This window comes from Rattus norvegicus, chromosome 14, assembly GCF_021556685.1.
Source record: "Rattus norvegicus strain SHRSP/BbbUtx chromosome 14, alternate assembly SHRSP_T2T, whole genome shotgun sequence".
NCBI lineage: Eukaryota > Metazoa > Chordata > Mammalia > Rodentia > Muridae > Rattus > Rattus norvegicus.
In genome coordinates this window covers 18,409,754-18,421,983 of record NC_141547.1, presented here as the reverse complement: position 1 = coordinate 18,421,983, position 12,230 = coordinate 18,409,754, and the positions used below count along the sequence as shown (strand labels likewise).

The 12,230-nt window shown below is 40.0% G+C and overlaps 1 protein-coding gene across 3 annotated transcripts in view; it reads right to left on the bottom strand.

Moving 5' to 3' along the window:
• Adamts3 (ADAM metallopeptidase with thrombospondin type 1, motif 3) overlaps window positions 1-12,230 on the bottom strand; it is a 204,795-nt gene that overhangs the window by 18,120 nt on the left and 174,445 nt on the right. Inside the window, exons 12-19 of one of the 3 annotated variants that reach the window (XM_087582949.1) lie at window positions 9,921-10,066; window positions 8,674-8,849; window positions 7,367-7,500; window positions 5,163-5,286; window positions 3,422-3,478; window positions 3,087-3,170; window positions 1,937-2,017; window positions 177-340 (exon numbers count right to left, since the gene is read on the bottom strand). In XM_087582949.1, coding sequence (XP_087439075.1) covers window positions 177-340; window positions 1,937-2,017; window positions 3,087-3,170; window positions 3,422-3,478; window positions 5,163-5,286; window positions 7,367-7,500; window positions 8,674-8,849; window positions 9,921-10,066 — 966 coding nt within the window. 3 annotated transcript variants of the gene reach the window in all.

Sequence of the window (12,230 nt, the reverse complement as noted above, 5' to 3'; positions counted from 1 at the left end):
TGTCAGATTGTTAAATTATATGAGGATATTTCACACAGAACAGGGAGAAATAAACAGAATATAAAAAGAAACAAGGAAATCTCCAATCAGATATTTTAGCTAAGCGTGTTTTCAGGTAAGTTAAGTTATAAAATTATAAACAAAATCAACAAGGTCACATGCTGCGTGACACGTACCAGAACAATAACGGGGTCGTGTAGTGGCCCATCCGTGTGGAGAGTTTCAATGTCATCTTCAATGTTGTAATCCCACTCCACACCAAGGTCTATGAAGGTCCGTGACTTGGCTTCCTCCCCTTTGCCATTTAAAATGTAGTGACCTGTGGCTTGGTTCTTAATGGCTAAATGAAAGAAAATGAGCGACGGGCACACACATCAAATGGCAGTGTTTGTGACCCACAGCAAGTCTCCCCCATTTTATTAACAAGACCAGTGACTCCTCCTCCTCCTTATTAGTATCAAGCAGTCAAAATGAATGTTAGCTTCACTTGTTTCCCCATTCCCTTCATTAGGCATTTAATCCATTGAGAAGCACTCCTACTGAGTTAAATGGATAAAATGAGCAAAAAAAAAAATGTTTGCAAATATTCCCATTTGGAAACATTGTCAAAGATCTGTGTCAAAGAGATGAGAAATTCTAACTCACTCATCCCATGTTTCCCTGAAAGGTGGGACCACTTTGGATATAAGAGATACTTTGTGTGTTAATACAAACTATCTCTTTAAAGATTGATATATACCAATAGTCACCCTAAAACGCTAAACTGGTTGCTAGGCCCATAATTTTTCTGATGATAGCAAAATTGCCAGACCACTCAGAAATTGATACTGTTAGAAAAGGAAGTTTATCATTAATAGATCTTAATGCATTGCAGATCTACTGTTATTATGATACATAATAGATTAAATTTACAGGTTGGAATTGTCTATCAGTCAGTGAGAAAACATTTCAGATTTCTAACATCACTAAAAACATATCTAGTTAAAACCATTTATTTCATATGTATTTCTCTTAAGTTTTTAAGATAATTATTCCAGGAATAATCTGAATTCTAGGATGAAGAATAGGACTATAAAAACTAGCAAAAGAACTATGAGCAAATGCTGATCTGTTAATGCCATCTGACAATAAATATAATTTAAATAGTTCTAGAGCAACCAAAACATGGGAATTAAAATCCAATTTGCTACACAATTTTCTAGAGCTGGTGGCTAACTTTCAGACAATCTTAGTGTGTGAACTGAATGCCTGTGTTTTAGCGTGACAGTCATGATAACACTTTTGAATATATTTAAAAACAAACTGCTTTGGGCAGTGTATTGGGCATTTTATATTATTCTCCCATAAGAGAGAAAAGGAATCGTTTTTTGCATTTATCTGTGCCAATCAAATATTGACAACTTCCATATATTAGGAAAAATTCACATTGGAATAGCAAAATTTTCCTGTGGCAGCTTTAAATCTATCTACTTGCCATTTTCAACAAACTATCCATCAGCCATCTTCAACATAAAAACAATGATTTGTCTATTAACTTCCTCTAATTTAATACATTGTATTTTTATCATCTCCTAATTCAGAGCAAAATATGATTAGTTAATATAAAGTCGTAAAATTGTTTTCTCAGTAGTAATGAAGCAATCCCCTTTTCTACAAAAAAAAATTTCAATTTTAAATATTTGTTTTTCATATAAGGACACTTGAGAGAAATTTTTAAACTTCACATAATATTGAACTAATGACTTTATATTTAATCCTCATCCTCACATGTATATGTATGAATAGTACACACATATATACATATATATGTATATGTATGTATATATGTATATATATTAAGAGTACATATATACATACACAGGCTCCATGTGTAGTGTCTTTGACATTTAATGTTCAAGTGCACAGAGAGGCAGTGCCAGCAGACAGAAACACTTACCAAGAACATGAGGAGAAGCCTCGTCTTCTTGGATTAAGACATGTCTAGCCCCAGGGGGAATATCAAACATCTTAAGGTACCCTTAGCATGTGTAGTGAAGGTTGGAGGAAGTAGAGAGAACAAAAGCAACACTATGGTTAGTCCAGCACTGTATCCGTAACCTACTCCTGCACGCAGAAGAGGGCGTCCATAAACGGAAAAGGACCTCAGAGAATAACTCCACATTGGCGGCAACTTGCATAGGGAAAATTCATAGGCTGTGTTGACCTATGAATTGCATCAATAATTCAGGCAAACGGTTTTGCTTTTCTGAGTTTCTAGTTTTCATAGAAGTTGTCAGGTGGTGTGCTGGAGGTATTCCTTCTGCCTATATATTGTTATAAAAGGCCTCTATAGGTTGACATGTTTTAAGATTTAGGAACCCACTTTAAATAAATACGTACAAGGGGAGACTGAACACAAGGTGTGTATTGTGTTAATAACCCTAAATTGACTATTGGAACTTAATATTACCATAAGCCTTTTAATATTATGATATTTATAGTATATTAAAAATCACTTATGGTCCCGTCCATAACCATAAATCAACAATAAACTGAGAGGCAGAGATGCTATCTCTCATGTTCAGTAAAAATCAAGGCGTCAGACCCAAGTGAGGCAACGCCTGCTTATCGCACGGCATTTGTGAAGCTCAGGGAAATGATCTCGAGTTTGAAATCTTCTGTTTAGGAAGATGCTGTCTCAAATAAAAAAAATGAATACAGGAAATTGTGAAATTTAAACTTTAGTATATTATGGAGCACCTAATTCATATAATCCAGGACATATGTAAAAAGAAATCCACATAGAAAATATAATTGCTGATGGAATGAGAAAAAGGTTATCATGTGTATGTGTAAAGTTAATATATATCTATAGGTTCACTTACCAAACTCTTACATAATATTTATTAGGGTCCAAAGTAAATGTAGTAGTCACCTAGGATCAGGGTTTTCAGAGCCTTAGCCTGAGGCTATAGCCCAACACAGGAGCTATACGATTTGCCTGAGTGAGCACTGGCTAAAAGCAGCATGCTTAAGACGCCATGGAGTGCACATCTGTGTGAGGTCATTTATGGACGCCCCTCTTTCTGCCGTGTGCTACGACTTACCCAGTACATTTTTAGTTTCTCTTGTTTCCGCAAGAGAGATATTACGAGCTCCTTTGGGCAAAACGAATGCGCCTCTCGTCTTCCCTTAAATAGAATGTCGTGAATTAGTGGAGGCTTTGTGTCTACCAAAGTCTTGCTGTTTCATTGACTACCCCATAAGCCACAACAACAGATTCTACTGGGCAAGATACAAATATGTTCTGAAACTTGAGAAATGTTCAAGTCAAAATGCATTTACAGTAGTTAGCAAATGCTGATAAACTGTTAATAGTCAATGAAAGGAAGACTGAGCACAAATGCAGAATGATGGGGGCAATTGGAAGTGGAATACTTGCAGATTTCATTTTCCAGAAACGTGAGTTCCTTATGGCATCTCTTGCTTAAATGTTTGCCTGTTGGAAAAGGTTAATTAGTCTATGGGTTGACTAGGATGACATCGGCGAAAAGAAATGGAGGCTAGGTTATCTCTGACCACTCTGAATCTGAGTGACTCAGGGAACTTGTCCCATGTTCCTTTGACCTTGGTTCTTGCTTAGCGTGATTTTTTTTGGGGTGGTCTGAAAAACAGTATCATGTCTTTATATGTTACAAGATGCAGAAAGAATCATCACAGTAAAAAAAGATGTTTCCTTACATTATTAATTCATCCTGAAAATAAAACCAATTATTCCACACCCCCAAATAGAAAAATACATGTGGTTTCATTAAAGCAAGCAAGTTTCACCCTCTCGTTGGAATGCAGGGAAAATTATAGTTGATGCTAAAAGAAGCTTCATATTTGAACTTCAGCCCTATTTCCTTTGGTAAGATAATGCCAACATCCAGCCAGAAGTGGCATTATTTGCTTCCGAATAAATTTCAAAGTAGAAACCGTGGTAATTCATCATGAAGGAATAGCAAAGACATTAAGGATCACAGACCATGTTCAAAAAATGGCTACCTAGCCCTGTCATCCAAAACACATCACAGAACAAATCTGATATTAAAATTTCCCAAAGTCAGTATAGCCAGGTATAATTGGTATAAAAGGGAATGTGGGGTTGCTCCAACTAGATGAAGGCTAACATCATTTTTATGCATTCCTCTATAACTTTATATCTACTTAAACCAATTTTTAAAGTGATTTGTTTATTTATTTTATGCATATTTTGCCTCCATGTATGTCTGCGTAGCACCTGTGTGCCTGGCATCTGCAGAGGTGAGAAGAGGGCAGTGGAGCTCCTGGGATGGGAGTTACAGACGGTTGTGAGCCACCACATGGGTGCTGGAAACAGAGCCTGGCTCCTCCCAAAAAATCCTTATCAAAGAGATGATTGGTGGTTATGCCTTATAAATGTTTATATGCAAATATTGTGGAAACTCGTATAGTTTATGCAACTACAGATATTTTTACTTATTATCTATGGCATGAGGATAGCTTTCTAGTCTGCCTTTTGGGCCCTAGATGTGTACAAAACTTCAGGTCCATGATTGTGAGGGGTACAACCATATATCAGATGATATTTTTTTTATTGTATCTCTCATTTTTTTCTCTGTATTTTCCATACAATGTATTTCTATTTTGCTTAAACTGTTAAAGACTATGCTTAATGAATGCTAGCTACATAAATATACCACCTAGGTAAAATTGCCCAATTTAAATTCAAATAAATGAAAATGATACATGTTTAAATTTTGTAACATTTTATATTTCCAGATAATAAGTTACATGCCACATATATTCAAAATTAACCTTCAGTCCCATACACATTTGATAAAATTCAAAATAGCATAGATTTGTTTCCCCTAAGCCCTAAAAATACTACATAATATATATACAATATAATATATAATATACATATATATATATACATAATAAATATACTATATAAATTTAATAGTTATTTTCTTCCAGAATGCTATGAATATGAATTCAAAGTCTTATTTTTAGTAATATTTATTTAAACTACTTTTAAAAAACTATCTGTTAATTTCTATGATACACATTGGAGAAAAATCCCCAATTTCTGAAAGATGTCTCTAAGTGACAAACAGCAGAAAAGGGTCTCAATTCAGGAGAAGATTCGTCTTACTTACCAAGTTTCCTGGGCGTTCTGGTAAATGTCCCCTTCACAGTTCGACAGTGGGAATTGTCCCCTCCACAGACCCCACACTTATCCTCAACCTTGTTGGAGCCGATTTCCTTATCACAGCCAACTTTCTGTGAAGAGAAGGTGTTAAACATGGCTGATTTTAATGTGGCAAGTAGTAAACTGCATCCCGCAGGATGCTGAACCCTTTATCAGTGATGGCACACAGCCAGCAAGCTTGTACCGGACTTTCACTGTTGTCACGATTTCTCAGACCCCAGGTTTTTAAAGAATTACTGTGAAATCAAATGACGAAATGTCACTTGTCGATAAGTGACAAATGCCTTTGCGCTAATGAGGTATTTTCCCTGGATGAGATTCTCAAGATAGCTGTCCTCACTATCCAACAAGATATATAAACTAAGACGCAGGTTGGTCCTGGGTAGAAAAAGGACAAATCAAGAATATGGTGCTCTCTCTATGTTATTCAGATATTCATAAAGGCATATGGTGCAAGCTGTAAAATGGTGTTATCTTCTAAAGGTGAGTTGGGATGTGAAACAAAATTACCCCTCAAAATAGAAAAGACTCTCGCAAAGCCCTGAAAGAACAAAGTGGAAAGACATTTTAGAAGTGGAAAAAGTTCAAATAATTATGAAACTTTACATTCAAGGAGAGAAGGGTTAGAGATCAATATTTATACATAACTGGAAGCCTGGAGAAGGTGGACATACCATGATGGGGAAGGGCTATGAAGTTTGGCATGGCCCAGACTGGGCAAGGCCCCAAAGGTTGGATGAGGTGACATTTTCACAATATGGATAGGCAATGACTGAAGGTTTTCTGGGCTCGCTAAGCCTTTTAAGTAAATTTGGTACACGGCAGATGAATACACTTACAAGTTTGATGTGGAAATGGGCAAGGGACATACATTTAGTACTAAATACTGAAGGGGTTAAAATGATGACAGTAACACTTGACTATCACTGTTCATATCTATTCTTAAGCATTTTATGTTGGAAACTTAATCCCCAATTCAAAAGTAGTGAGAGTCAGGGCTTAGTAAGATGTGGGAAGCCAGGTGTGGGCTGACAGGTGTGGGCTGACAGGTGTGGGAATGACAGGTGTGGGGCTGACAAGTAAGGGGTTGACAGGTGTGGGCTGACAGGTGTGAGCTTAACAGGTGTGGGGCTGACAGGTGTGGGGCTGACAAGTGAGGGATTGACAGGTGTGGGGCTGACAGGTGAGGGATTGACAGGTGTCTAACCTCAGCACTGCAAAGGCTGAGGCAGGAAGATCACAGTAAGTTTGGAACCAGCCTGGGCTATAGAGTGAGATGCTATGTCAGACAACAAGACAAACTAAACAAAAAAGCTGCCATGATTAGATCATGAGGCTTCTGCCTTCACAAAGGAATTTTTAATGTTCTTGTCACAGAGATGGGATAGTTACTAAGAGAGCAAGTGTGTCATGAGAGTGACCACCTCTTTCCATCTTCCATTACTAGTCTCTCTTCCCCGTCTACCTTCTAGCATGGATGACTCAATAGCAGGACACCGCTGCCACCGGACAGTCAGCCAAAGCACCTAAAGTCATTTAGCATGAACTTGCTTTCTTTTGGGTTTATAAATTACTTAGCCTGTGGTATTCCGTTATAGCAACACAACAGCATGCTTCAGTTTTGCTCAGTGAAAGAAAATGGGTGTTCAGAACACTGTTCCAGTTAATATAGATGCTTACAGTAACAGCTACATGTGGACAAGAAAATAAACTGTATTTTAAAAAGACTAAACAAGACAAGAAAGCTTTTTCCATTGCCTACAATTTCGGGTCTGACTAGAATTCAGCATTTAGGTTCAGAACCATTTGGAAGATGTGGTAAAAGAAAGGGATTTTTGTATTAATTTTTAAAAAAAACTTAGAATTGGATTTTATTAAAATAATGTTGAAACTAAAATGTAACACACATACACATATCAAAGGATCCTAAATATAGTTATTTCATAATGGGGGATCAATGCCGCTCCCAGTCACCAAAGAAGCTGGAGGATGCTGTGGGATACTGGAGGGTGCTGGAGGATACTGGGGATGCTGGGGGATGGTGGGGATACTGGGGATGCTGGGGGATGGTGTGGGAGGCTGGGGATACTGGGAGGTGCTGGGGGTAGTGTGGGAGGCTGGGGATACTGGGAGGCAGCAGTTTGAACTTACCACACACTCTCCTCGCACACATATGCTGTACGGGTCTTTGTACGAGCAGCGTGTCCCGTCATGCACCAGTTGTTTCATGTAGGCAACGTCCCCGGTCTCTTTGGACTGACAGTACAGGTGGCATCTTTTCTTGGCTGCGTAAGAGGCACAGGATTGAGTTAGTCACTTTTATAAAACAGGATGTTTGACTAGCCCAGTTCACTTTAATGTATAGCATTTCAATATGGGTTCCTGGAAGGCAAATAAAACACTGGATGGCTACAACAGAGAGAAGACGCAGAGTGCAGAGACACCATATTTCTTTTTTCTTTTTCTTTTTTTCTATTCTTTTTTTTTTCAGAGCTGGGGACCGAACCCAGGGCCTTGCGCTTGCTAGGCAAGCGCTCTACCACTGAGCTAAATCCCCAACCATGCACATTTGTATTAATGTGAGGCATTGATTATCTTATGAAGAGATATTAACTTGGTAAGGACATCCAACAGATATAGATTATGTCGGTTATGTTGGAAAACCCCGATTTCCCCTACATTAGCTTTTTAGTAAGATTTGGCTCAGAACCAATCTCGCTTTAATAACATTCTAAACTCTGAATGCCTTAGTCTGGCCTCGCCCTACCACTCAGCTGATCTGGGCCCTGTGTAGCCATCTACATCATTGATAATATACATGACTCACTTCACTAAAGTAAATTAGAAAATAATGCACTTATTCTAAATTGTCCAACTTTGACCTATCCATGCTTGCATTTCCTTTAAAGGAGTACTCCATTAAAATTCAGTGGCATATACACACTGGTCAGCCACACAGAAATAAGGGATTTCACTTTCAGTCCACCTAACCCAGAATTTAATTAGAAGAAGTCAAGCATTAGAGAAATATCCAGAAGTATTTTTAATAACTAGCTTTAGACAAGGCTATAAAGTCTTTAATAAATAGGTATCTTGTTTTCCCTTTTCCGTTTTCTTTATGACTGGGCTATAGATGGACGATTTTCCCTGTGCTGGGATTATTTCTTAGTTAAGGATTTAAGTTGAATCAGGTGACTCAATGTCATTTGCCATGGGGGAATGGGGGTGTTGACAGGGCTATTAGCCAGATATCATGTCTGTCACAATACCTACCTCTCAGGAGAAAGGCACTCCTCAGCCGAGTTCTCAGGAACCTGGAATGCCCTGCCTCTGTAAATACCTGGGGCTTCTTATGTTACTACACAGGCAGGACTCAAGAGTGCAAGGGCTTGGTGTCAACACAGCTTAACCACTAAGTGACCATCCACCCGGCAGACAAAAGAATGGTATGCACTCACAGTCAGGGTGTTCATGCGGCAGCCAGTGGTGTTTGGTATTCTGGTAGTCAAAGTGTGAGTTACGCTGTTGGCACTGCTGGGCCCTGAAGTCCTCAAAGTGCTTTTGGCATTCTTCTGTATTACAAAGCTGGTACTCAAAATTAACACCAGGGCAGTCCTGCCCACCATTGATGGGCCTAGAGAAAAGACAACGTTTCAAAGGCTGCCTGGCCTCAGCCCAGCAGCTCCAGCCCTCAGAAGCAGCACTGCTGGGCGGAGAGCCAAGTGTCTGAGCTGCCAGCACAGCCTGAATGATGCCATACTCCCGATGTCTAGGGTCTCTCCAAATGCACCCTTCTCTCTGTGCTGAGGGATAAAGACCCCCAAACGCAGCCTAAATTAGTTTTTCAAGTGGTTTGTTTTACTCATGAAAGATGAAATTCATGCACACGAACTCAAGAAAATGGTATTTCCGAGCACGTGTAAAGCGTGCAGGTGCAACTCAAAGAAAAGCTGAGAACTCGATCCCGTGTCTCTACTTCCTCCTATGTCAGATGCAAGGTGGAATGATTTTCCCAACAGGGAAATGGTAAGGAGTTGACGGCATGACATTTTGAGTGCATTTAGGACAGACCATGGCTTGTGGTGAACGTGTGACTCATACTGCCCTGCTTTGGAGTGTCATTGTTACCTCTAATGCTGCTTGGAAAGACAGCGTGCCGCCATCAGTAGTCTTTATACAAGTCATGCTCAGAGACGCTGTTCTGCCAGCACAGAGAAAGGGCTGCTCGAAGGTTAAACCACAGCCGGACAAGTTAGCATGTCAGAACTGGATAATCCATCACTTTTTCTAGGCTCACGTGAATTTTGTCTGGTTGAGTGGATGGATGCCTTTTCTCCTCAGAGTCCCTGCCAGACTGCCCCCATCTTCCTGTCCCCATCTATACTGAAGCGGCTGGAATGACCTTCTAGAACCCAGCTGAGGTTATTGGTACTTTCATCCAAGGGCTCTCTGCTTCTTCATGGACATGTCTCAGCTTCCAGGGCCCACACTGTCTACTCTCTCTGGTCAACTCCCTAGTAGTCCCATATGTCAAGTTCTTTTTAAAAAAAAATCTCTCTTCGTTTGCGTGTCTCTTACTCATCACTGCCTACGTGGGAAGCAATACTTTTCATATCCCCTGTTTTGTGAGTGAGATGGGAGGGCAGAAAACACGAATCCCTGGCTGTGGTATCGGAAAGCAGCAGGAATTGTGGGTCATACTCACGTGGGATTATTGCACTGGCGTGTTCTAAAACGAACACCAGTTCCACACGTCCTAGAACAGGAGCCAAATTTGGTCCAAGACCCCCAGTTGCCATCTTGCTTTTGTTGGTTAGCGTTTTTCCACATGCAGTGTCCTTTATAGCACCACTTGGGGAAATGAAGAAGGTAATTAGGAGAGTTGTTAAAGGCGCTATTCAGGGACCACCTATTGGAAGATCTTCAACTCTTACTCTCCCTCCAGTTAAAGGCTGACTTAAAGGATCCATAGGCGTTTGCTGCACAAAGGTATCCTCTCAAGAGGATAACTAAGATTCGTCAGTTAAGATCCATCAATAGCTAAATTTGGGGCTGGTTAAGAGTGCTCGCTGCTTTCTGGTGGAGGGCTTGGGTCCCGTTCCTGTCATCCATACCGGGCAGCTCACAACCATTTATAATTCTGAGTCAGATGCCCTTTCCTGACCTCTGTGGGCACCAGACAGACACTGGGCACTCAGTTACACATGCATGCATGTTAGGTATAGGCACATTCTTAGACATTACTAAAAATAAAGCTTTTTTCATAAGAGGAAACGTTTATTCCAATAAGTTTTGAAATGGTAAGTCACAAGTGAGTGTCCAGCCTGCCCCGCAGATACTGTTCTTGGCTTCACTTCTCTTTGCTTCTATCAGCAGAGGTTTAAATGCTAATATGCCCCCTTTTACAATGATATGCAAATATGCCTCAACTTCAAAAGTAATTATGTTGGTTAAGACTATATTCCGGTTTTCAAAGCGCCTTTAGCTACATAGAATATTAAGTTATGAATCTGAGAAATAGATGGGTTAGATAATGCTATTTACCTTTTAGATAAGTCAATCAAGGTCTGTAAAAATTGATAGATTGTTTAGGGGCCACGCGAGTGTACGAACAAAAAGTGGTTAACACAGCCACAATGCCTCTTGTGATATTCCCTGACAAGGCTCAGAACTGGGCAGATATATACTCAGAGGGAATGGATTGTTTTCTTCCCCAAAATTTCAAATGCCTTTTTGTATTCTACGGGCAAAAAGTTAAAAAAAATTTATACTAGGACATAAGTATATGTAGAGGAATTAGATATTAAAATTGATTATAACGTAACTTTTTAATAAGCCAAAAGTGACTCTACTCATTATCGCTCTTAATGTTTAGTGTAAAACATATTTATTAACTCTTCCCAAAGCAAGGCACTATATAGGATGTAGTTGGCACAGGGTCTGACAGAATGCAAGTGCTTGTAATAGCAGGTTTTTATTAGTATGCATGCTTCGTGTAAGAACAGTTCACGTGTGTTTGAAATCAATCTTTTAAGAAGGTAAAAGTTGCATTAATCTTTTCTGTCAGCACTGGGTCCTATCTATAATAGATTATTCTAGACTAGTCGAGGCTCTTAGACTTGCATTCTTAGCATGCCTTTGTTTTGAGCTCTTTGCCCTTAAGAGAAGCACACCTTGGCATCCAGCCAGTTTCTAAGCATTCAGTCTCAACTACACACTCTGAGATTTAAAACCTTTGGGCATCTTTCCCCAAGGAGTGGGGCCAAATCTTCTGTATAAATTCACATGCCTTTATTTCTGGGCAGCTTTCACAAGGGAAGCTATGCCAGCAGGGGCCAGAGATCTGCTGTTCCTACTGCCTTCCCTCTTGCTCACAGAGAGCCAAATGGTCTGGTTCCCCCCCTACCAGGCCCAAAAGCATCTACTGTCTGGGCCTGTGAAAGTGACCATATTCAGTAAAAGAGTCTTTGTAAACACGACTCAGTTAAAGATTTTAAGATCAGAAGATGATCCTGAGGTATCTAGGTAGGCTCAAAAACAACGTGAAAAGATTCACAAGGGGACAGAAGGAATATACACCCACTGTCAGAGGTCAGAAGGGTGTGGCCATGATGTGGGAGGAAGGTAGCCAGAAACCAGGAAAGGAGAGGAACCAATGGTCACTATAGTCTCTAAAGGAAACATGGCCCTGTCCTCATACAGATTTCACCCCTGCCTAACTGATTCTTGCCCTCAAGAGCTATTACAGAACAGATTCCTAGGGTTTTCAATCACCAACTTTGTGGCCATTTGTGGTAGCAGTCACAGAGGCTAGTACACTATCTTAGTGACTTACCAGAAGGATCCCATGGGTACTACACTCTCCCTAAAGATGACAGGCCACTGGGGTTGGGGATTTAGCTCAGTAGTAGAGCGCTTGCCTAGGAAGCACAAGACCCTGTGTTCGGTCCCCAACTCCGAAAAAAAGAACCAAAAAAAAGATGACAGGCCAGAGGTGACCACCATTTGCTAGATT